Source organism: Gadus morhua, chromosome 2, assembly GCF_902167405.1.
Source record: "Gadus morhua chromosome 2, gadMor3.0, whole genome shotgun sequence".
Classification (NCBI taxonomy): Eukaryota; Metazoa; Chordata; class Actinopteri; order Gadiformes; family Gadidae; genus Gadus; species Gadus morhua.
The window spans coordinates 24,813,799-24,840,257 of record NC_044049.1 but is presented as its reverse complement, the minus strand read 5'-3'; the positions used below and the strand labels follow the sequence as shown (position 1 = coordinate 24,840,257).

Here is a 26,459-nt window from a genome sequence, read left to right as displayed (position 1 = left end):
AAGAAGCACATATCAAAAAGTGATATGTATTTTATAACTCTGCACCTTCACATGCAGAGCAAAAAGGATGTTTTCCACGTAATATGATCAACACAAACTATATATCATGTGTAAGCTGAGACTCCACCGACTCCAGCAGTCCATGAAAACCCCAAAAGGAAAAACAAGATGCTGTGTGATCGTTTCTTTACATGATCACATACTTCCCTCCATGAGATACAAAACAACGTGAAAATTAACCGGAGTCGAGCCCTTCCAGGCCACGCTGCCTCTAGACCAGCGCAGAGAAGAGGTAGATGGAGGAGAGGAGGAGGAGGTAGGACATGGAGAAGCGTGCGTCTGACGCGTGACTGGTGGTGGGGGGGGTGGTGGTGGTGACGGTGACGTTGGCGGGGGACGGCAGACTCCCCAGAGTTTCTTTCAGGAAGCTAGAAAATCGCGCTGTGGAGGTGAACGTGGACTGGTCGGCGGCTCTCTCTGAGCGCACCATGCTGCTGTTGCCCATGACGTTGGGAAGCCCGGCCACTTGGGTCCAAGAGTTGCCGCTCTTGCACATCAGGGGGCCTCCGGCATCACCCTGAAACCAAACACACGTTGTCATCCCCACCGGCACCTAGCCTCAAACAGCCCTCCAAACTAACTCCAGAGCACCAACATGTGTCCACACCTAGCTTGAAAATGACTAACATATGAATGTAGCCTACCAATGACAAATCTTGCACAATTCTCACATATCGTTAGCATCAGGGCATGATTGCCATATTTAAGTCATATTTTGGCCAAATTGTGATATCTGATTCACTGGGCCTCATTGGCTATATCTTATATCTATATATTCTAACTTTTTACGCTAAATACATGATGAACTTTAAAATACGACTTAGGCATTATGCTAAGGCCAACGGCTATGATGTAAATCTTGAACATACATTTTGGCATTGTGAGCAGTGGCGGCTAGTGATGTCGGTGGGGCACAGTTATAGACAGTGGGTCAGAATTGATTTCCTGTATTCTGGTGCATTTTGGGGATGGCCACTACCTATTTACCTACTTTTCATTCAGATTCTTAGCCTACATCCTGACTTACAGGGCCTGGACAAGCTTACACTGCATATACAGACCTACTTTATGGCCATTCAACCAGCCATTGCTATTTGACCCATTGTTGTTATTCTGATATTGAGACAAATCATGATCACTGTCCTATCGCGTCGATTTGAGTCTCAATGTCTACTTCAAATGCACTTAGAAATATGGGACAGTTGCTTCGTTTTGTTATATGCCACAGGCCGAAGGACTTAATTAATATGTAACTTAAGTGCTCCTTTTAGGTATAACATTGCTTGGGGAGTCCAATTCCTCCACTGAAAAGGGTTGAAAGTGCTTGCAACTCTCTACTATTTAGCAATCTATCTCTTCTCTACATGTAGTTGTGTTGCGCGAAATGCTGCTGAGGGTGATAGCCTATTTGATTGATTCGCTGAATTGACCAATCATGTGGTGATAACAAAAAAGAAAAGCAATACCATTGGCCTGGGGCGCACACTGATGCGACCCGAGGGCTTTCATTGACTTCAACGTGGCCGGCGCCCCTGACTTGGAGGAAGGCTTTATTTCGAAAGACCAATAACTAGCCTAGCCCAAATCATTGACGTTCATACACATTTAAATGGTTGATGGCAGTGACAAGTATATCACACAATTAAACGAGGATAAACGCTGTTTTATGTATGCAACTATGTATTTTTGTTGATTTAATGCTATGTATTTTTGTTGATTTATTTAGTATTGATAATAGTTGATTAATAGTTGGCAGATATATTCAAGTGAAGACTTCACGGAGGGGCGGCGCCCTAGCGCCCTCTATTTACCCACCGCCACTGATTGTGAGCCATGAATTAAGAGGATTCTGAACTGTTGTCCTTTCCTTACCTGTCTCACAGTCAGCGCTTCGGTGCAGATGTAGTCACTGGATGACGTGTTGCTGCAACCCACCACCGTGGTGTTGAACTCCTGCAGGGTTTCTTGGGCTGCGGTCAGGTCAGAGAAAGTCACGGTCAACCAAACAGTTTGGACAATATACAGAGCCACGCTGAGTGAGTGAAACAAAGAGCTAGTAGAACTACAATCAATGATCCGATTTTGTAACAAAAAGCCTTGTTGACACTAGAAGGGGGTGCGCTGTGGATGGGGGTCCTCACCGCCTCCCTGGCCCATGCCCCAGCCTGCCATCCAACAGTCAGCGTTGTTCAGGAAGCTGCCCATCCCCTGGTCCAGACAGATGGGCTGGATGTAGTCCGAGAGCCTCGGTGCACTGGACAGCATGAGCACGGCGATGTTGTCTCCGGTGAGATTGCTGAGGGTGATGGATTTCACCCCCAGGGTCATGTTGAAGGAGTTGGGGCCGTTCAGATTCCGGCGGCCCAACTCAACCGTCCAGTAGGAGGCATTGGGGTACCTAAGGGAAACCACCAAGGTGAGGGATCGACGGCCATTGGAAACAGGATGTCGTCATGTAAAAGAAACCCTGATCCAATTGGATCACGGTGCAGATAGGCTTGTCTCTCAACAACAACGGCACACCTATTTTTATGTCTCAGGATTGATACATGCGTTTTTGAACACTCTGATTCTTGCAAATAAGTTGTACACCGCTTGATAAATGTGTGGACGACGAATGACTGTAACCATTGAGTGATAGCAAGGGGTAAGGGATTATTATTGTCAGGTGTGAAATATTCCCCCCTTTTTGTAAAATGTAAAATTCTGTAAAAACTGAAAGAAAGGATTGATACATGGTTGTGCTCGGAAAAAAACACAAAGAGCAACATACACAGAACACACGTCGTACAGCCTCATCGTCAAGACAGACGCAACAAGCAGACTTACATGGTGAAGCACGAGGCGTCGCTCAGGACGGCATCCGCAGTCACCAGGGTGCCGCCGCACATGTGCGTGCCGTTGACCTGCAGGCTAGCGATCCAGGGCCACACGCCGGCGGACTGCACCAGCTCCCTGCTGTCACGGGTGTTCATGGGGGCGCTGCCGCACGTCAACGCTGGAACCAGGGACCATCAGGGGTGGGCCAAAGAAGGCAGAAATGGAAGGGTTCGACAAACATTGTAATGCTTATGAAATAGAAACCTTACAGCTTTAGCCGAGCCGCGACCCGATGCTTTAGTCAAGGGAAGTAATCCAGTCAATTCTAGTTGGGTTTTCTGTATATTTTGTTACTTAGATAAATGTATTACTGGCTTAGGGGGAATTGATCATTGGTATGTCAGAATAACGGTCAGAAAAATGTCAGAATAACAGTCCATCATAGATGACCAAATGATAGTTTTACCTTCACATTCTAGCATATCACTAGGTTACCACAGCGACGTGTGTCAACAAAGACCAAGTATCCAACACCCTCATGTCCACAGATGGAGACAAAAGGCCACTTACGTGCGGGGGCGGTCGGTGAGGCGGTGACTGGGCCGGATGGAGGGTCGCCACAGTTGAAGGTGGCGTCGCTGTTGATTCCCGCGGATCGGAAGTCAACGAAGCCGGGCTGGTTGGTGGTGATAATACCGTTGATCCAAGACTGATATTCGGATACTCTGGCGTATACTCCAGGGAAGTTGGGCAAGGCACATCCTCGACCAAAGCTCACCACTCCCGACTGGACCCACTGCACACCCTGTTTGCCTACAAGAGGACCACCAGAGTCACCCTTTAGGGGAAGAGGATCAAAGCCACGATGGGTTAGCAAAATACCTCAAACTGCATGAAGTTAGAGTCATTGCCAGGTACTTTATGATTGGTGTTGTGCTTTGGGTGTCTGATGCTGAATTGGTGGGGTACGTTTTTTTTTGCACTAATGACTTTTTCGTGCGCTATATGGCCTAACTCACTATGTCATCCCTCCTGCCTCACCTAATGCATTATTTTTGCATGCTAAACTGCATTTTGTTGTCCAGAACAAAAATAGTTGAATCTAATCTAGTCTAGGGAGCTCCTCTCAAAACATGACTGTTTAACAGTTACCTGACACGAGTCCTTCCCTCCAGCTGACAATCCAGCACAGATCATGTTGTTGGTGATTTGGCCATAGCTGCAGTTACACTCCCTGTTGCCCACTATGGGCAGGTCCACTTCCTGGAGGATGTTCGCGGCTGAACCTATGAATGGAAGGAATGAAACGGGACTTTGAAAAGGCAGCTCATGCTGGGGCCCTGCTGTGTGAAACGACTTGATTTACGGTCGTATCGACCCCCTCAGTGGGTCTGACAGTGCACAATGCAAGTGCAGAGACCCCACTCTAAACTGTGGCACACATGTTAACTAGTTAAATGGTACATGGTCTGCATATATATAACGCATTTCTAACCAGTGGCCACTAAGAGCGCTTCACAATATGGTCAACCATTCAACCATTCATGCACGCATTCACACACCGTCGGCGGTGTCAACCATGCAAGGCGACAGCCAGCTCGTCAGGACCAGTTAGGGTGAGGTGTCTTGTCTCAGAGACACCTCGACACTCAGGTCTAGGGACATACGCCAGAAGAAGAAGACCCACCTCCAAACGAGGTGGTGCCCCAGCCAGTGACCCAGTTGATGATGCCGCTGTTGAAAGTGCTTCCGTCCGCGGCCAGGCAGACGGGCGCGATGTAGTCTGTGAAGGTGACAGCCGAAGAGAGCTCCAGCAGGCAGATGTCGTTGTCGTTGGTGGACCCACTGTAATCGGGGTGACAGACAATCCTGGAGATGGTCCGGGACTGCTCGTTGGGGTTGCTGCCCGCCTGGTCCTGACGGCCCAGGAAGACCGTGAAACCTGTCGTGTCAGTTCTGATCGGAAAGGAAAAAACGTCACCGTTAGTCTCGTTCGTCTGAAATTAATGTTCATCGAGTTGTTGACGAACCAGAGATGAGGAACATGTTTTGGCTATTGCCGGATGTAGAAGATTGTCGTTACGTGGTGAAGCAGTGGGCAGCGGTCAGCACCCACAGATTGTTGATCAGAGACCCCCCACAGAAGGGGCCAAGCGTGTGCAAACTGGCCTGCCAGGGCCAGGTGCCCGGAGCAGCATCCACTCCTCCAACGATCCTGGTGTTGAGTGGAGCCCGACCACACACTGAAAAAGGTTCAAGGGTGTCAGAGAAGGAGCAATGGCCTCTATGAACGCCTGCTGCTGCAGTGCCCCTGACTAAAGACAAAGCCCACATTCTCTGCCTCACTTCATTTTTAATAGTATACTCAGAATTCATTTAATTGATGTAGCTCTTTTCAAAAAAGTCAGACACTTTGCACAATACCAAAAAGAGTCAAATAAAGTCACGGGTAGATATCCATGAAAATATACAACGCCTATGTATATGCAAAGATAACATGCTATACACAAACTAAAATCTTTTTAGCGTGAAATTGATCAATTTTAAATGCATTGATTCAAGCAGAATGTATGGGCATCGATAAGGAAATAGGGCAGCCTCTCGGGGAATGTAAATAAATGGTCAAGTTAAATTATAATTAATTAAAACGTAGCGTTTTTATTTAGAATTTCTTACCATTTAGCTGTGAGGACACCTCTGCAAAAAGAAAAGGGAGAAAATGTATAACAAGTGAATCAAATATAATATGATAATAACAATATAATATAATGATAACTATAATAATAACAATAAAATACAATTTTGTCAAAATAAAGTCCAGATGTTGTAATTCTGTGTCTGTTCCCTGGGAGGTAGTGCAGTCTGTTTAACTCAAACGTTTCTGAGTTTACAGCCATGTGATAGTTGTGTACATCCAGTTACCATTGATTACCATTTGATCGAATAACATGTTTTTTATATATATTTATCCTAAGCTACATTATAATAGAATAGTCATTGAATATATTCACTAGGTAAATTTTTTTTAACAGATATGTTGTTCAACAAATGGGCGGAGCTATTTCAGGCAGGACCTATCAGTTGACAGCTCAACGGTCCAATCTCAGGCTCGTACTCTGATAGGCGGACCATCGAGTGGCTGCTCACTGCAGAGCCAATAAAACTCTTTGATTGGTCCATGGAATTTCTCCTACTGTGATGGAAATGTACATTTCGTGACGGAAGTAGGAACAACGAAAAAACAAAACAGCTAATAAATCTGCTCCTGTGAGTGTCACTGATCCGTACCGGAAACCAATATATTTTTACCTAACCATAACCATGACCATAACCAACAATTCTACCCCTAACCTCTAAACCTAACCATCACCTTACCTTAACCCCTAAACCCGACCATAACCCTACCTTAAACCCTAATCCTAACCATAACCCCTAAACCAAACCATAACCCTACCTTAAACCCTAATCATAACAACAATCCCCTTTTAACCCTTAACCTAACCCCTAAACCTAACCATAACCCTACCTTCAGCTCGTTGATTGACCAGCATAAAACCCAATCAGCAATTTGACTGCAGTACGCATCACTTGAGTGAGTCAATTTAAGACCTCTTATCTCACAAGCTCACTCTGTGAAGTTACTTCTTGAAGTTGGTTCTTCTCTGTTTGGCGTATCCTACACAATGGGTTTCTGACACAACCCATTTGGTACTGTATAGTCCCAGTATCTGTGGTCAGATGTTGGCATGCTGTTGGCATTCTGTATCTGACATCTGTATGTCATGCTTCCAGTCCTACAACAGGGAGCACTTTAAAAGAGTAACATCATACCAGGAAACTAGAGTGTATCTCAAAATCATGTCCTACAATAACTGATTAACTGGGGTTATTTCTGAAACAACAAGGATCCTCAGGTAGGGTTGGACTTGATTCCAGAAACATCAACTGAAGTGCTGACAGCTCCATTCATAATCTGATGCATACAGGTTTTTGTCGGTCTGGTTCATGGGGAATGAGACTACCTATGATTTGATTCATAATTATTTATAAATTATTCTTGCTACAATTTAATATACATTTCACACTTTCAAAGGATTAAATTGGCAATAATATAGAATACAATATATAATTAGAATTAGAATAATATATAGATCATATCCTAGTAATATTTGTGTGGTATTTTACGCAATCATTTTCTCAACTTTTGGTTGGTGTTACTTGAGTTTGTGGTGGAGATTGTGGTCGTCCTTCAGCCTCAGTCCCAAAAGTGTGGGGAACCACTCAAGGCAGAACCAGAGGCCTTAAGCTACCGAGTGAAACATGAGCCGCCTGTATGACTTCCTCATCGCATCGGACAATGGCATAAACAGATTACCGGGAGAAAGTGCTATTCACCATAATGTGGATTATCTTGTTTGGTTCACATCTTCTTTTTGAGATGGTAAACGCAAAAACCCTGGTAGACAGCTTTGTTATCCCTCGCTCACACTCACTCACTCACTCACTCACTCACTCACTCACTCACTCACTCACTCACACACACACACACACACACACACACACACACACACACACACACACACACACACACACACACACACACACACACACACACACACACACACACACACACACATATACCCACACAAGTGTGATCTGAGGACAAACATTCCTATCCGTGACCCTGTCTATGTCCAGGTGAGCTGTCCAGGTAGCCCAGGAGGAAGGAGAGGGGTACTTACCATGCACCACCAGCAGTAGCACCGCCACCCATAGCGCCTTGAGTCCTGCCATCCCAACAGTTTCAAGTCTTCAATTCAGTTGAGCCTTTTAAAACCATTTTTTCCTCCCCTTTTTTTGTCACTCGACTGCCACAGCACAACACAGGTGGAAGACCCGCCCACGGGACAGGTTCGGCTGCTTTGGCCCGTGTAAACTACATCATTACCTCACCTATGTTCAGGGCTGTGTTAGATGGTTGGCCCATCACCCGCCACAAGTGCTTACATAATACAGGTTATGCATGTTCGCCGGAGGCAGACGGTCTAGCCTATAGTACATCTATGTCACCATGTTTAGGTAACCCTAACTCTAACCTTAATTGGGTAACAATGCAAAAGAGCGGCAAAACACTTGAATGCCTCAGCTCGCTCCTACTAGGCTTGGTATTTGGTATTTTGGTTGATTATATTTTTTCTAACCCCACTCTGTTCTTGGCTCTTTCATCAAGCAGTTTAACAATTCCAATCGTGTGCAGAAGTTAAAAAACATGTTTTGATTCCTTAAAAAAAGAATGCCTAAAAGTATTTACCTAGTAAAGTATACACCCTGCTGGGGCATGAAAGCACACAATGACCTTGGATTGTGAAAATCGTAGCTGGATTAGTGTTTCAGAGAGCAATCAGCCTCTGTGAATTGTACTACAAACTCATGTCTATAGAGGCCAGATTTCAACAAGGCTTCGATTTTGACAGATGTGACGTGACATCAATCACGAAGGTAAAACGGTGTCAAGGAAGGAAAATGAATCACGCGATCTGCTTGACTAATTAGCTAGCGACAAAGTGAGTCCCAGGAACCCGTCGGTCCACATTCCTATCGGATGCTAACGCAGACAGACAGACGGACGCGATGCTATAATAAGCTGGATTGTTTTTCCATTGTTCGGATGTTGCGCTGGTGCAATGGTGTCCTTGGGAAATAGAAAGAAATCATGATATATAAAGATTACGAATGCAGCAATACCGATACCAAAACCCAGAATCGGGCCCGATACTGGGCTTCATGTGCTCGTACTAGTGATGTGTGGTGCATTAACGATTCGTTCAGAAATCACAAAGAAATTGGAGTTTATTTGTGTACTTAAGTAGATCCTTGGACACATCTTTTTATACCTTATATATTTTTGGATATAAGATATAAAAAGATTATTAAAATGAGTGCGTAAAAACATTACGCTATGATACATATTATTTCTATAATATTTATGTTTGTTTCTCATAGTGTATGAATTCCCGCTGAAACAGTGTGTTCAAATTAGTTCTTTAAAATGTAATTGTAATATTAAGTACTTGTATCGGTACTCCGTATCGGCAAATACCAAAAAGTAGTTACTTATACTTGGTCAGAGAAAAATTGGAATCGGTGGATCCTTATAATAATGATCATCATAGGATGATGGTAAAAACCCCAGCATAGAAAAAATGTAGAAGTGCGACACTAGCAAAGACATTTCAGCACATCATCAAAACTGCCTATTCCATCTGATGCCAATTGCTGTCTCTTACTATTGTTATTTTTTCGTTATCTTATTGTTGTTTCTTTTTAATGACTTTTGTGTGTCTTTTTACGGCGTCCCTGAGTGCCGAGAAAGACGCCTTCAAATTAAATGTATTATTTTTATTATTATTATTATTACATTTATTATCATCATTGAGGACTACAGCTGCAATGCAACAGTCAGAACATGCCTGATGCGATGGACGTAATGAGTTTAGTTTTTAGTTTAGGCTACCTTCCACCACGTCTCCCCAAAGTGATATGATCGCCGAATGGCAATAACGACAAAAACTGGACTTTAACCCTATTTTGGAGACATTTTATAAATGATACACATATTGTGAGTGATTTATGTGCCCATTAATCAATACTTCCGGGTACAAGTTCCTAGGCCTTCAACTCCAAAGTGCAAAGTCATTCTGACAGGGAAACTGCAAGCTTCTGTCTCTTTATTTATAACCATTTTTACTTTTAGATATGAATTATTGTTGATACTATTGTACAAATAAAAAATGTAAAAGAAAAAATATCTTACAATATCAAGTAGAAATGTTTGATATTCTCTTATCAGGGTGGATGACATAGGTTGGTGGCACCGGAATTGAAAAACAGAAAGTAAATGAAAGGAAGACTGTTGTTTGAACCTTGAAGGCATGTGTGCTTTAACTCCATAATGTAATAATCTGGTGTTTCAGTCCCTCGTGTCACGTGACCTTGTGTACACAAAACCTCTTCAAACCTCAACACATCGGCTTATTTACTAATTTGCTTATTTACTTAAACAGGAAGCGTTGAACAATACAATAAGAAAAACCACACCACACTGCTTTGGTTCGAAAACACATTTAATTTTCAAAACAAACAATAGACATCGCGTTTTAAAGCACAACTAAAAAACTTGCAAACCAAACGAAAAACGACTTGTGACGCCTTGGGAGACAAAAGACGGGACGCCGCCATGAGGGTTCCAGCAGGAGGTTGACTCTCACAACAAACGGGAGAGAGAGAGAAAGAGAGAGAGAGGGAGAGAGAGAGAGAGAGAGAGAGAGAGAGAGAGAGAGAGAGAGAGAGAGAGAGAGAGAGGGGGGGAGAGAGAGAGAGAGAGAGAGAGAGAGAGAGAGGGAGAGAGAGAGAGAGAGAGAGAGAGGAGAGAGAGAGAGAGGGAGAGAGAGAGAGAGAGAGAGAGAGAGAGAGAGAGGGAGAGAGAGAGAGAGGGGGGGGAGAGAGAGAGAGAGAGAGAGAGAGAGAGAGAGAGAGGGGGGGGAGAGAGAGAGAGAGAGAGAGGGGGGGGGGGGGGAGAGAGAGAGGGGGGGGGGAGAGAGAGAGAGTTGCGTACCACTAAACTAAAACACGACACGTCAAGTCCTTGATGGGGCCTGGGGGGTCATGAAAGGGGGGTAAAAACATGGCCGGTCCATGCGTTGTGGTTGGGGGATTTGGGTGTGTGTGGTGATCAGGCAGGCAGGGACTCTGAGTTGGGTGGCCCCCCCCTCCCCTCCCCCCCCCTCAGTAAGGCCGGTCTCGCCGCTCCTGTCTGTGATCGCCCCTGAGGAATCAGATCAGAAAGACGTTTATTGCAGAGTCGATTTTCACATACAGGGAAATTGGTTTTGGTATCTTATGTGCTTTCCAGACAGTGAACAAGAAAGATTCAACAAAACCCAGAGAGCGTGACAACGTGATAACGAGACAGACAAAAACACAAGTGACAACAAAGTGAAAGAGATATGTAGCCACATGTCTCTCATTAGTGCAGCCGTGACTGTACGATGACAGAGGTGGTGATCAGAGGTGCGAGACATCGCCAGTGTCAGCAGGCATTGTGTGTGACCACGGCTAAAGAGTTGCTCTCACCTTCGGCCGGTACCTCCCGTCTCTTTATCACATCGATCAACACACGATCAAAACAACATCAACACAGACGGCAATCAGCGAGAGCCGGCAGTCACCTGCTGTCCATCTTCCCGGGTCCGAACCCTCCCCGGGATCCCCGGAAGGACCCCCCCCGGTCGCCTCCCCGTCCTCTGAAGCCCCCACCGCGCTCAAAGCCCCCCCGGCCGCCGCCGCCGCCGCCCCCACCGTACCCCCCTGGGGAGGGGAAACAACGGGTGGAACTGTGAGCGGGAGTCGCACGGTCCACACAAACAGACACACACACGCACACAGTCTAAAGCAGGGGTTCTTAAAGTTTTGACAACTAAGGGCCAATTTAGGAACCCAAAATTTGACTATATATTTTTTTTTTGTATGTCATTGCGGGCCGCCAGGAATGATTCCGCGGACCGCCATTGGCCCACGGGCCGCATTTTGAGAACCAATGGTCTAAAGGCTTCGTTATGGTTCAACGTCGATTCAATGCAATGACCACGCAAACGCTTTGACTCGGTCGTGGGAAGTCGTCTCGCTCCTTCTAGGAGTCGATGCGGATGTGGAGCGTGTGGCTGGTTGATGGACGGTTTAAGGAGGCACACTGATTGGACTCTGGCTGGCTGGGCGAGGCCGCATACCCTGTTTTGCGCATGGAGCGATCAATGTGCACAGGTTAGACCATCCATCACCATCATCATCATACACTCAGGGAGATCTTCGACATGGAACACCTGCTCGGTGAATCGTATTTTGCGATTAACTGGTTCAAGGAGTCAAGGCCACCTCCTGTAACACAGACATTGCTACAGCAAGGTGGCTCATGAGTCAGAGCAGAGCTGGGAGTGCTGGAGAGGACCCCTGTCAGCGAGGAGTGGGAGGAGGTGATCACGCAGGCGTCATTCGTTCACAGATTGTGTTTGCCTTTCACAAACATGTGATGAACTGATAATTACATAAAGGCAAAGGTCCCTTGTATGACCACGATGTCTTTGTTAATGGCAGCGCAGGGAAAGGTTTCCCTCAAAAGAGGTATGGCCTATTGTCGCTCTACTGGTGAACAAACAATGTGTGGTTTGCTCAACACTACTCTGGGGGGAAGTCCTGAGGAGTGAGCTATCGGTAACCACATGCAAGGTAAATAATTGGTGGCAGACCAAAGGCTTTGGTGTGGTCCTTTGATGGTCACAACTTTCCAAGGTGTCTCCCCTTAACAATGTATGGCGGCTAAAGAGACATCCAAACCAAGCACTCAAATCATACAATATAGGCCTAGCATTAAATACAGAAGTGACCGATTCTTGTGGTTGAGACACAGAGTTTGGCTGGAGGTCTCAACAGCTTGGCTTGTTATCATTCGTCAGTTTGAATAATTATTAAACTATTGAGATTAATGAAGGTTGGATTGAAGCGCACCTTAGTGTGCTTGAGAGGGATGCCTGTAATATAAACCTACGTTTACATTCAAATATAAATTAATACGTAGTTTAGACCTGTAAAGACACGAGAGGACATTTCCTCTAAAAATGTATAATTGTCTGTGTTCTTCTGTCAGACACGCATCGCCATACCCATAGACACGAGTCGTCATGGGCTTGATTGGTTATAAATAGTTAATTCATGTAATTATTATAGTAGCCTTCAAGTGTTCACTCATCTCTCCTACGAATATGTCTGCAAATTGTGCAACCTATCCTATGTAACTAACTAATGATGTGTTTTCCGGTGTCGGACACACGTCACAAAAGAAGCAGAGTTGGGTTAATGCCCTCATGATCTGTTCTGTCTCGGGCCTAATATGCACTTAACTCGGTCGACCTGATAGGCTACATCGCGTGACTGATAGTTCTGATGCTCACTGATGTGCCGATGTGGCTCGATGAATACATAGATGCTTCTTAGAAATGAAGCCACAGCTTGAGACAAAACTAATATCTATCATTCTACGTCAGCTGCGTGCTCTCAAAACGAAATAAAGAGGAAATAAAATAATAATTAAAAAAAATGACAACACACGGAACCGTGTAGGTTTATTAACAGGCAACTGTTCGATCGCTAGGGATCTTCATCGAAACGTTGCCTGTTAATAAACCTAGTTCTGGAGCATTAAAACAGTGTGCGGACCCTCCTTTCTCTTATATTCAGCACAGTTGTCTAGCACCTGTGGATTACCTTCGGGTGTGCCCACCACCCCCTCTTTTTAACACATCCCTACAACCACATTCTTTCAGTCGTAGTGAAAGTGTGTCGAAAAACAAATGGTCCGTGTCTACGCTGACAGGCGACGCTACGGCCCGTCTGTGTGTTAGAATGTCACCTCTTTCCATGGTGGGCATTCCCCCGGCCCCCTCCGGCTTGGGGGCCTTGCACTGGTTGCACTCGTTGCGCCAGGAGAAGTTCAAGTTGCTGCATTCACTGAGGAACCGTGAAGACAAAGGGGGGGGGGGGGGGGGGGGGGGGGGTCGGGACAGGAAGGGGAGTTGGTTCAGAAACAGTCAATCCGGGGATTGGCGTCCATCAGGCGCCACCGACGGGGGTAAATGAATGCAAAAACTCACGGGTTGCAACATTTCCAATCGCCGGCCCTCTGCTGTCCGCCTCCGTTCCCACCGCTGCCGACTCCTCCCCCGTTGCCCCCTGGGAAACCACCGGGTCCTCCTCCTCCGCCTCCTCCTACGATACCCCCCGGTCCTCCTCCTCCTCCACGCCCCCCTCCGAAGCCCCCTCGACCCGCGGGTCCTGAGCAGAACGCAGCAGCAGTTAGAATGGCGCCCGGTTCGCCGCCGTCGCGTCGGACATCATCCCCGGGGGTGTACGTCGACTGCTCCTCGACGTCGACTGCTTCTCGACATCGTCCAGTTAGCAGTCGACTGCTACTTGACTGCTAAGTGGTCAAGTAGCAGTCAAATACGGCATGAAAGCCCCCCCTCCCTTCAGCCCCAAGCCCGCTGTTATTAAACCATTAAGCGTCTGTTATTGGACGGTATGATGATCTGCCCCGTGAGATCATCCTGATCTGGGAAGGTGGCATTCCGATTCCCCTTGTAGGTCATTGATTGTTGACTCACCTCCACGGCTGCGCCCGCCGCGCATGCCCCCCCGGCCCCCAAAGTCCGCCCGGCGGGTGGCGAAGGACACCTTGATGGGGTTCCCGCTGAACTCCTTCCCTGGGGAGGGAAGGCTGGTCAGACAGGGGGCTGACAGCGGCGGTCTTCATCCGTTTAGAGAAGACTGACTCAACATGCCAGGCGTAAATGGTAAATGGTCTGCATTTATACAGGGCTTTTCTAACCACTGGCCACTAAAAGCACTTTACAATAGTGCCTAACATTCACCCATTAATGCACACATTCACACACAGACTGCGGGGTCAACCATGCAGGGCGACAGCCAGCTCGTCGGGAGCAGTCAAGGTGAGGTGCCTTGCTCAGGGACACCTCGACACTCAGCTAGGAGGAGCCGGGGATCGAACTAGCAACCTGTCAGTTACCAGCCAAGCCGCTCTACCTCCTGAGCCACATGCCTCAGGAGGTAGACATGAGCTTGGAGTTGTGGAGGTCTTCCCTCCCCGAGCCCCTCACCGTCAAACCAGTCGATGGCGGCCTTGGCGGAGGGGGGGTCGTCGAAGGAGACGGTGGCCTCCCCCTTCAGCTTGCCCGTGTCCCGGTCGGTGTAGAGGTTGATCATCGGCATACCCGTCTTCTTGTTGATCTGACGGGAGAAAGAAACGGGCAGCGGATGAATGAGGAACAATTCGATGCGTTGCAGGGTTGGAGCAACATGAAACATAAGATGTTAACCAAACTAGCATGTCTGATATGATAGTAAGACTCGTTCAGTGTCACCTTGGCTATCAAGACTCTTTTCACCCAGGTTTTATTGTAGGATTGTAGACCCTTATCCCGGGTCTACAAGTGTTATGTACCAGGGCACTGATTGTAGGGTAAATTAGGGAAAAAATCTTATCAGGTACCAGGTGGGATACTACTTGTCTATCTGCTACCCATGCAACAATGTGCGACACCTGTTTGTCATACAGTGACGCCTCTGTGAGCCAGCCAACCCGGAATCGGTACGTACCTTGATGATGCCAATCTGCTTAAAGAAGTCAGCGACTGCCTCAACAGTGTAATCATCTCCTAGGCCTTGCACGAAGATGGTATTGTTGTCAGAGTTATCCTGATCTGGTACTGCTGAGGAAAATAAACAAGTCTTTTACTTTCAGCGTGAGAACTCAAACTTCAGATCTGAGGATTCATCTTAGTAATCATCCATTGAAAGGCCACTGTGTCTTTTTCGCAATTGCGTGTTTTAATGTGTCCCAAAAGGAAAAGGACTACGTCTAAAGAGGTAGACAAACGCTTACAGGAGCCAGGTCCCCCATGTCCATGTCCTGGCTCTCTCGGCCCTTCAAGGGGACACAAGAACGTAGTTGAAGGTTATTAGCGTGTGGGAAATGCGACGTGCGACAACATTAACAAACTGCCAACGGACCACTCACTACACACCCCAGCCCTCCCTACACCCCTCATCATATGTTGAGACCCCTTCATGTATGTGACGCAGTCTTCAGTGGACATTCACACCTCAACCATCAATCACTGTCATACTGAATGCAGCCAACTAAAGCCCAGGGGGCGGGGGTGATCTTTAGAATGCAAAACCAGCATTGGTGCTTTAAGAAAAACCTGTTTGACACTGTTTGGCCGCCATTGCTATAAAAAATAAAAAGTGTGCAGTAAAAGGCCAACTTCACAAAGCCTCTTGGCATTGTTGTGAATACAAGTGGAAGCACTGGCTTTCGTCTTCGCATTGTATGTTGTTCTTTGCAACACCGCTGTCTCGAGGTATTGTTGCTGAGGCTGTTGTACATTCAGTCGTTTCAACACATGTGGCGAAGTACCGTAGGAATGTGACGTATTTCACCATCAACAGAAGACATGTCACCCCACCTTCAGAGACATCTCCATTTTTTGTGCATTTCAGAATGCATTCCTGGGCCACAAGGATACGTTCATTATTTAATCGCGAAAATGTGTGCAAAAGATGCTTTTACAGCTGTTTGGATGTTTGAGCAGCAGGCTGTGTTGTCGCGGTACCAATGTCAACACCATTTTTGATGTATTATTATGGGTTATTCGATTTGTCAGATCTAAAGATGTAAGCGACCGGGGAACAGGGGGCGTTCTTGGTACTTGTATTGGCGCCGTACAACACCGCACGTCTACGCCAGACCCCATCTCAAGACGAACCGAGGTTCTATGGGTTTGTTTATGGCTAGATCCTTCGAGTGTTTGGTTTTGCTGTGTTGCACTAGTTTCACTGGTACATGGATGTGCGGGCATTGAAGGTTTCTGTGAAGCCTGTCCCCACTGGTGATAAAGTTCACTGGCACCACTGAGCAAAGTTGCACCGAATCTAGGAGGATGGGTGACATGAAAACACGCTGTTCAACAAGATCAAATATATTCATGTACATTTTCAGAAGGTCAAAAAGGGCACATTGATGTTCATTGAGAACAAGCCATGCTTGTTCTCAATGAAGATCAATGTGCCCTTTACTCGACCTTCTAACTAAGGCCCCTGCAAAGGCTGGGCCCGGGTAGGAACGTAGAAGATTCTCAGCACTTCTCTCCGCTAGGCCCTATAATAAATACGGCATGACAGGGGAATGTCTAACTACTGTTGTTCAGTAGCTCAACATTAACTTCAGCCATAAGCAGGCTGACATTAAACCAATAAGCTTCTGTTGTTGAACGTATGAGGAACAGCCTCCTGATATCATCCTGATCTGGGAAGATGGGATTCCGATTTCCTTTCTAGATCAAGCCAGTGGAAAGCACAACATAATAAATTATGCTGAATGTCTGCCAAATAAAAAAAAATATTGCAAGTAATAAGTAAGGAATGTGAAATTATCTATGACACACAGCTCGAGGCACGAGACTTGAGAATCAAGTACGACTCGATGTACCACTCGATGTACGAGTTCTATTTATCCAACCAAATTAATTAAATTAGGTAGGCTGACTCAATTGCTTGGAATATTTCTGACTTCCTTATTCACATGAAGCCCGAAACACTGGAACAATGCACTGCAGATTTGTAGCGTGACACAAAAAAAAAATTACAGAGCGCAAATATATAGTGCTTAAATGACTCCAGTCTATTTTTTGATGCAAAAATGTGAACACATAATTTCTGGTATTATCCTTCTAATCAGAGCTTTTCGTTTCGATAAAACAGCAAGGATTAGTATGCTAATCATTGTTTTATCACGTCTATTATGGTTATTAATGGTTTATTACTAACTATATCCCTGGCCCTGAGGCAGGTTGGCTTTTTGTCCGCTGGCCATTATCATTCATAATGATTCAGTAGGAATGCTAAGGAATCATCTCAGCCCAAAAGGCTGAGAGTGTTGTTATTCGAGCTGAAACCGGGGGTTCACTAACGCTTCACAAAGTTCACATTTTCACAAATAATTATCCAACAAGAAAATGAACTAATTCCTTCCATTTTGGGGGGGAATCTACGGACTGTATTGCAAATGTATCCATGTCCACTATCATATATCGATGTCAACTTCTACAATATAGACTTGACTTTGACTTGCCACAAAAAACTTGAGACTTGTCTTGGACTTGCACCCAAAGACATAACGGTTGATCTGAAATCAGGGAGATCTCCTTCTGTAGTCATAAGTATTGTGTGTTCATAAAATTGGCCCACTGAAACCTTGAGAAGTTCTTCCGATGGACTGTGGCTCTAACGGTATCTCGGTAGCACTCAGCAGGGTGAGTCACTTCGATCGATGAGGGTTTGCTGATATGGACTACAATGATTTCTTGCCCTGTGACTCCAGGCCCTGTGTTTTACAAACTAGTTCCAGCTTCCAGTTGTACTCCACAACCGAACAACTAGTGCCATTGGAATGCAGCCATTTGCTCCTTGTGATTGTTCCCATTCACCTGTTTGGAGAACTGGTTTCCGCATTCAGTTCCCCCACCCAGTTAGTGTTTAGGACCAAGATGGAACCAAGATGGCTGCCAGGTGATAAGGCCCATTGGTTAGCCATTAGCTCAATCGCACCTTTACGTGTTTGTCAAAGCATTAGCAAACCACTTGCCTTCATTCTATAGAAAGGTGGTTTCAACAGGTACAGTGCCTCCCCCTAGCATGGTCATCAAACCACGTCAGACCGTAAACACCCCTTTCGTTCTGCACACCTCTGTCCGCCACCAACCGTGGATAACTCCACCCCCAAATGTCGCATTTCCACGTGCTTCGTTTGTCGAGAGAGAGAAAAAAACGTCACACACACTGTCTGAGGCGCAACCATTGTTCCAGACCGCCAACTCGTTCAATCGTCCAGCATTTGGACACACTGCTTGTGCTTTTGACCACTAACAACACATGGTTGAACCACATTGGAGCACAAGCAGCCCAAAGACCCCTCGGAACACGTACCACTGTACACATGGATGATGCTTACCTGAGACACTGGCCGCATGAGAAACACGTATGATCACATTCACACCACATTGAGGATGCTACCTAACCTCAGCCAGGCTGCAGAAATAGCATGAAAGATCACCTAGACACTAGACCTTATTAAACCGTCACGCAGGCTGTTTCCTGATATATGAGATACTTTTCCACAACACGTGTTGTGGAAAAGAAACGCGTCGACTCGGTGGTGTTTGGCACTTTGTAACTCGTTCTTTAAACATCAACTTTGTTCCTGTCAAATAATATTGGAAAGTCGGGGTGTTGACGAAATCAGATATTTCTGATCTCCATCGGTCCGTTTAGGAAGAACAACCTCAATTGTCCAATTTATTTGGCAGATTTGTTCACAATATGTTTTTAAAACCGTTCTCATATATCAGGGAACTAAGCGTGATGCTTCCGTTTTTTTACAACTACTTTACAGTAAATGGTAGCAATTCAAAGAATAAGGTCTGTTATATATGAGAAAATCCCAACTTCCTCCTCTACGTTCCCGTGAACAATACATGTTCTAATGTTTAACCCAGGCATATTACACCAGGTGCAAATCAGAACCTGCACACCCCTGCACACATTCTGTTTAACCAGCCTGCATTATCATAGCATTAGCTTGAAACATGGGATCGCTCTAACCCATCCCGCCCTTTAGCTTTAGCCTCGGAACCCCCTAAAACCTCTGGCTCAAATTGTTTTTTTTTGCAACTTACCACCAAACTTATTGAATCCTCCACGGTCGCCCATTCTGATGAAGAGGGAGAGAAAGAGCAACACTCACTGAAGACTGGCGCTCACAGACCAGACGCCCTCAAACGGGGTCGAGTGGTGTTGTCAGTGGGGTCGGTGGGTAACCTTCTGTCTCAACCTTCTGTCTTCTTTAAGACAGAACCCCTTCACAGCCATGGCCCTGGTCAGTCATGGCATCTCTGTTCAGTTCCTCGTTCATAAACCCTTGCCCCAGGACAAGGTACTCAAATGACCTTGCCTCTTTGGTGAAGTGTCAATTTGACGTTTTTTGTGACCAATAAGTCAAATCGTTTTTTAGTCACTTGCACACATCGACGCTAAAAGCTTCTTGGATGGTCCAACCAGTCCACACCTCAGAGCTTTTTAACTTCAGGACGCTCCACTTATCAACCCAATGCTTCACATTAACTTATTTGAGGCGTGACTGTAATGCACATCTTTTTGCATCATATGCATCATCAATGTTTTTTAACCGAGGAAGAGGAGACTGTGACCCTTTTTCTACACGCCCATTTTGAGAAGGCCGCCCTGGTGAGAGAGTACGAGCCTAGGGGAAGATTCAAACATGAATTAAAGCATAGCATCACAGTGGTCACTGTAAGGTTGCATTGAGTTGAGGGGGGAGTTGGGGAGAGGTGACTGGGATCGGTTGAGGGTCAATGACAGGAATCACCCTCCTGTTATGTTATGATGGTAGGGGTGTATATACAATATATATATATATATATATATATATATATATATATATATATATATATATATATATATATTCATATATATGTATATAGGGGGTGAAACGTTCACAGAACTCAAAGTTCGGTACGATGCAGTATGATGGTGTGAGGGTGGTGTGATGGTGGTGTTATGTATCTACACACTAAATGCCTAACATCTTTTCATTTGTGTTTAGATTTTCAATACGAGTTTATAACATAAACAACATGGATAGCTTGCTATCTAGCATTAACAAAACGAAAGGGCCAGTCGTGGCCTATATAACTTTCAATATGAAATAATAATTTAGGCTAACTACCACAAGGAATTCATAGTTCATAGCAGCATATGCCAAAATTAAGTCACCCACAAGTGCCTTACATATCTCTATGTAGCCCATCTGAACTGATTGAAATGAGGAACAGGAAATCAAAGTGTGACTGGACGTGTTTCCTGCCATTCTGCGGGAGGAAGTGGCAGCTTTTAGGTAGGCCTTTAATTGGTTTGCTTTGTCCCATTGACGTGTTCCCTTGAGACACATTTGGATTAAACGGACTTTTTTCACACCAAAAAAGATTTAAGCCCCTTTCACAGGTAGTTCCCGGTAAATTACTGGGATGACATTGCAGGCACCGCTAATTATTAACGCTAATCACACAAGCTGCTATGTTCTGTAACATTTCCATCTTGCGTCCGTTCACACAGGCCATTGACTTTCCGGAATTCGGGGTCAGGTAGAGTCTAGTAGCTGGTGGTAATTGAACACCAGCCTGTGGAGGCCAGCTGTCATAAAATTGGCAGATGGAGAGGAGTATGGAACCTGTCCAGACACCTCTCCAAACCAAGCTGCATTAATATCGTTACCGGAGCCCTTGTGAGCCGGCTCATTGAGGTAAACAGTGAACTTCCATAGCAGGGAAACACTGCTTTAGCTTGGATGGTGTGGGTCACTTGTCAAAGGAGCACGTCTTAGTTAGCTGAACAGATCAGGTTTCCACCGATTTTTTTTCTTCCCAGATCTTAGGGGGTAAAGGGTATTGGTAGGTGTTTAATCCGTTCTTGGTCCCATCAATAGGTCAATGCGACCAAATGTAACAGACTGTAACCTTGTATAACATGACAGATTACTCTTGGTTTGAACATTGATGGAAACAATTTGGATAATGTAAGTACACAAATCAAATACATAACCTAGTATGGGGATTTGTGTGGATATTTAACCCTTGTTCAATTTGGTATAAAAGGCGTTCAGTGCTGACCCTGGTCGCTCTGTAAATATTAACATGGAGGACAGCAGTGATAAGAGATAATCCATGGAGGGACAGGGAAAGTAGTACTTTATAGTTGTACTGTAGTTAAAAGTGTCTCTTGACATCCTGACATTCATATGAAATCTGTTTCAGGGAAGCCTTCTACGTCGCAATCCCTTGGAGACAGTCTTGGCTCAGTCTTCACATCCACACACTTGCACTTTCACAGCAGCGCCCCTAAAAGCCGTTGTTAGCTTTTTGTTTACTGCCGTACGACAGCGTGCTGTCACCTGAGCAATAAATCTGAATTGAAGGCTTGCAGGGTTAACGAAGACAAACGTTGACGAAGCAAAAGTAATTCCAATTTGTTCATAATCCAAACATAATGACCGAGTAAGGAAAGTTTTGCCTTTTTGTTTTATGCCTTTTTAAGGGATCTCATGGTGTGAAGTGTTGCGATACGCGTGTATGAATGGATGCACCGACAAACAATGAAATGGAAAACTCAATTCATTATGGAGGCTTGGGTAAAAATGACAAACCAACAAAAATATACATTGTTATCAAAAGGTGCTCAAATATGAACTTAGGAAATGTGGAGATCAACTTACCTATACCAGATCCTAGGGGTTTCAATTACTGAAAACATTCGTAATAATAAAGTAATAATCCTTTGCCGTGGGGCCTCAGGATTTATCTTCAATTCCAAATATAGCAATTTGAATAATAACGTAATATAATTTGACTATTTATGCGACACAACAATAATAATAATCACGATAATAATAATAACAATGGTTATCCACAGATACACTGTGATTAAATAAGAAGTATTGAGGGACAGCAGCCTTGTACCATCAGACAGTTATCGCCCGAAACCAGGTGTGATTCCCTGCAGAGCTCACGCTCTCAACGTTGACCCGTTGACCAGAGGAATGACAGCAGCTGCTTGAATGATTGATTGATCTATCACCTCACCACCCATATCTGAACGCTCCTGCTAATCCCTTGAGTCAGTCTCCTCTGAAGTTCAGAGCCGGCGGACCAACCCTTTACATTGTTGTCAAAGTCAAGCAATCTTGGCCTTGGCTCTACAAGGCTAACGTATCACTCACGTTATTTCCCCGAAGCGCAACAAGGAAATGAAAATTTATATTCTTGTACATGTTCTTTGTTGTATTCTTGTACAACAAAGCGCACTCTTACCCTGACCTTCAGCGGTTCCGAGGAGGTTGCGTCAAAATGGACAGACACGTTGTTATCTTTTTTAAAGATATTTACGTCGGCCGTTCTGGTTTCTAGTAGTTTCTGCGTTGCTTCGGGTTACATTGAAGTGTTCAAGTGTCAATCAGTTGAAGGTTAACACAAGCAAGGGGGAAAAACTGAATAGCCCAGTGGAAATCATTATTCACTTCCAATATATTGATCTAAATAATTAAACAATAACCCTTTATCTAGGCTGCAATATGGGGCAAGGCATATTCAAATTGTATTCATAGTTTTTTGAAGATAATATTTCCTATTCAAATGAGCGCATGCCCATTGAGCTGCATAAAATTCCCTTTCTATTGTGTGGGCTTAAAAAATAAAGAATCAGAAACACAATGGCTTGTCTTTCTTGTCTGGTTCCCCCTTTACTTCTTGACCATTCCTGAAGAATCCTTTAATTTGACTAATTTGGGAATCCACAACCTTACAAAACAATATATTTTTGTCTTAGTGTCTTTGTCTAAAGAATGTGATCCATCATGTGTTTTATAATATCCGGACTGATCTTCTCCTCACCCTGCCAGACCAGTTGGTCTAGTTCCCCATAAACCACTCTTTGTTCAGGACAACAGCCTTTATGACAATCCTTGCCAGCAAGGCTTTCAGTAAATATATTAAATATTAAATAAATATTAATATTTATTTAATATAATATATATATATATAATATATATATATAATAATAATTAATACGCAGTAAATGCGTATTGTGAGTGCTTTGAATTATCCAAATGCATTGGCTTCCTCAATGGAGTTCAGCATTGTCCCCTTTTTTTTTTTTCAGTCATAATTATTATTGATTGTTTATAAACATAAAATAGTGAGGGGAAAAATCCTTCGAATCCAATAACTAATATCTGGCACCTCGCTTGGCCTTTCTGAACCTTGTCTCGGACAAATCTAGGGTGAACCCAGTTCTGTACTTTTACTTTGAAAAACCAAATATTGCAGTTTGCGGCTCTATAAACTCTATAATAGACAGGGACTCTTGGTAAATATACGACGTGACCACACGTCGACCACATCCTTAAGCCTGACTCAGGTGTTCTCCGATGGGAGGGGAGTGAGCGAAACAAACAACAACAACGACAACATCAACAACAACGACAACAACGAAAGGGTTCCCCCCACTTACCCTATTCCCCCTCGGCCCCGGGGCCCCCCGCGGCCCCCGCGGTCGAAGCCCCGCTCAAAGCCGCCGCCGCCGCGACCCCCGAACCCGCCGCCGTAGCCCCCGCCGCGGGGCCCGCGGCCGGAGGGGCCCTCCGGACCCCCGTAGCCGCTGTCCTGGCTGCTGTAGCTGCCGCCGCCCCCCCCTCCGCTGATTGGGGGGCTGTCCTGCCCGTAGCCTGAGGGGAAGAGGGGTGGGGGGGGGGTCAGAGGTCAGAATCTGGACTCTCCTCCTCCGTTCTCAAGTTCGGTTCAAACTGGTCGGAACCGGCGCCGTACCTCCACCGGGGGCGTACTGCCCCTGCTGGCCGTAGCTCTGGGCGGCCGGGGAGCTGTAGCCCGAGGGCTGGTTGTAGGGGACGCCGCCGCCGCCGCCGCCGCCGCCACCGCCACCGCCACCGCCGCCGCCGCCGTGCTGGGGGGGCGGCTGGCTGGCCCCGTAGCCCCCGCCCGGAGCGCCGCCACTCCCGCCGCCGTAGGCCCCCCCGCCCTGCCCCCCGTAGCCGGGCCCCGTGCTGGGCGGCTGGCCGTACGCCGCCGACGGCGTCGCGCTCCCGCCGTAGCTGGGGGGGGGATGGATGAACGGGTGAATTCTCAGAGTGAACGGATGACAGTTGGGCTGCAGAATCTATTGGGCAGGGCGAAGGGGTCCCCCCCCCCCGAGGAAGCTAGGAAAGCTAATGTGTGGGGGGCCCGTTGTTCATGGAAAGGTAGTGGTACAGACAATGGTCTAGACCGTTACATTAGAGAACATCTATGAGTGCGTTTTTCATTCACTCATCACTCGTGATGATTGAGTCGATGCATGCAAAGAGCGCACCAAAACATAGGTAACATTAGATACACATTCAACCATACACACAACATCCCAGTAGTCCAAGAGAAAGAGGTTCGATATTAGATATAGGTTTAGTAGGAAATTATGTTTAGTTGTCTTTTACGGTGCTTTACAATGTGGCCTAACATTCGCCCATTCATGCACACACCGACGGCGGAGTCAGCCATGTGAGGTGACAGCCAGTCAGGGTGAGGTGTCTGGCTCAGGGACACCTCGACACTCGGCTAGGAGGAACCGGGGATCGAACTAGCCAGCCAACCCCCTCTACCTCCGGAGCTACATGCCGCCCCGACAAAGTGTGTGACGGACCTGCGACCTCGTCACCACGGGCTGCCTTTGACCTCACCGAGGCATGGGTGATAGGGATTTTACAGGATGGGATTCTGTCTACTTCCCTGCACGATAAAACGAATAAATGTCTATGCAATACCAAAAAAAGTATGGTAAATAAACAGAGAGTGGACAACTTGAAAACATATATTGACAATAAATTCTACCCCCGTCCTGCACCTTTACATTGAGGGCATTAATCAGACGGTTTAATCCAAAGCGATTTACAATCAGTACATTTGTCAGAAGAAGCAAAAACCATGGATGGCTGTCGGTACAGTAAGGATGTTCATAGAAGCAAGGGCCAAGCACTAAAAATCACCAGGTTTCCCCATTCCCCGTACACAACAAAGATAGCTCGGCAAAAAGGGTTTGCCTGTTTATTTTTGGAGTGTTCACGTGTAGTATATACTAAAACAATCAGGCTCCGTGAATAGTGGGGAATAGCCCCAACACTAGGGCTATTCCCCACTATTCACTTCGCCTTCGGCAAATAATTGTTAAGTACAATGAGTGTGTACATTAAGGGCCATGACGCACAACATACAGTGCGTAGGAGGACTGGGAGGGAGGCTATGCAGAGTCTAGGTGAACTCTGAACAGGGGAGTTTTGAGTCTTTTGTGGAAGCTCACTCAGACAAAGGGTCTGACTTCACCCAGTGAAGATATTCATTCAGTGATAGATATTTTACAGGCTGGGATTTTGCCTGCTTGACTGTACAACAAAAAAAAGAAATGTTTCTGCAATACTCAAAAGAGTATGGGAAATAAATAGAAAGTGGAAAACTCAAACAAAATAAAAATATTTGAAAGAAATTCTACCCCCATCCTTTACATTTACATTATGGCATTTAGCAGACTTACAATAAGTACATTTGTCAAAGTTAAGAGAAACAACATATCGCTGCCGGCAGAGTAAGGACGTTCATAGAACCGAGTGCCAGGCACTACCAATTGTGAGGTTAACCCCTTCCCCGTACGCAACAAAGCTACCGACCTATCTATAGCGTTGTTGGAAAACATGAGCGGGTGTGTGGCCTGAGGGGGCGTTTGCCTGGGGTTCAAGCTGGGGGGGGTCTGTACGTACCCTGCAGGGGGGGAGGAGGGGGGCTGCTGCTGCTGCTGTGAAGCAGGGGGCTGCTGGCCGTAGGCTGAGTAGGACGACTGCTGGCCGTACCCCCCAGAGGACGGCTGTCCGCCCCCACTGCCGCCGCCGCCGCCGCTGTAGCCCCCGGAGCTATAGGACTGGCCCGGGTAGCTGCCGCCCCCCCCCTGGCTGGGAGGAGAGGAACCGTACCCTCCTAGGATGGAGGGAGCACAGAAAACGCTCACGGACCGATCGAAAGGATTACATTGTCGTTCACGCTTTTATCCAAAGCGACTTAAAATAAGAACATTGGCAGAAGAAGCTCTAACGATCGTTAGGTTAACCCATTCCCCGTATACAACAACGATAGCTTAAGGACGCTACATGAACCTAAAACAACAACAACGTCCTGAATGATTTAAACAAAGATGTAATTCAGTTTTTGGACGACCTCACCCACAATCTTAGCTTGATGCCACCACCAGAAACGCTGTGCTGGTGAACCACATGTACCACATGT

General features: G+C 45.9%; 2 protein-coding genes across 6 annotated transcripts in view; both read right to left on the bottom strand.

Annotated features, from left to right (window-relative positions):
- The window catches only part of LOC115533538 (transmembrane protease serine 9), a 38,081-nt gene extending 30,318 nt beyond the window's left edge, over positions 1-7,763 (bottom strand). For 4 of the 5 annotated variants that reach the window (XM_030344084.1, XM_030344104.1, XM_030344098.1 and 1 more), the window contains exons 1-6: positions 7,623-7,763; positions 5,557-5,577; positions 4,964-5,123; positions 4,568-4,836; positions 4,033-4,166; positions 3,451-3,718 (exon numbers count right to left, since the gene is read on the bottom strand). In XM_030344084.1, the coding sequence (XP_030199944.1) occupies positions 3,451-3,718; positions 4,033-4,166; positions 4,568-4,836; positions 4,964-5,123; positions 5,557-5,577; positions 7,623-7,674 (904 nt within the window). In that variant the 5' untranslated portion in view covers positions 7,675-7,763. The remainder of the gene's footprint in view (positions 1-3,450; positions 3,719-4,032; positions 4,167-4,567; positions 4,837-4,963; positions 5,124-5,556; positions 5,578-7,622) is intronic. The other variant, XM_030344118.1, reaches the window with a different exon arrangement.
- Positions 7,764-11,231: 3,468 nt separating this feature from the next.
- On the bottom strand, positions 11,232-24,062 carry fus (FUS RNA binding protein). The gene is made up of 9 exons (XM_030344234.1): positions 23,964-24,062; positions 23,650-23,863; positions 19,245-19,279; positions 15,392-15,433; positions 15,106-15,215; positions 14,607-14,736; positions 14,094-14,192; positions 13,584-13,764; positions 11,232-13,440 (listed from the first exon to the last, which is right to left on the bottom strand). Exons 3-9 carry the CDS (start codon positions 19,276-19,278, stop codon positions 13,194-13,196), a joined length of 843 nt encoding a protein of 280 aa, XP_030200094.1. The 5' UTR covers position 19,279; positions 23,650-23,863; positions 23,964-24,062; the 3' UTR covers positions 11,232-13,193.
- Between the last annotated feature and the right edge of the window lie 2,397 nt (positions 24,063-26,459).

What these genes read in the sequence shown, in the direction of transcription:
- fus (XM_030344234.1), bottom strand. Translation starts at nt 19,278, where the DNA reads ATGGGCGACCGTGGAGGATTCAATAAGTTTGGTG. An exon ending in CGGCGGGCGCAGCCGTGGAG is followed by an intron (nt 13,765 to 14,093) that starts GTGAGTCAACAA and finishes CGTTCTGCTCAG; the next exon opens with GACCCGCGGGTCGAGGGGGC. An exon ending in GATTGGAAATGTTGCAACCC is followed by an intron (nt 13,441 to 13,583) that starts GTGAGTTTTTGC and finishes ACGGTTCCTCAG; the next exon opens with TGAATGCAGCAACTTGAACT.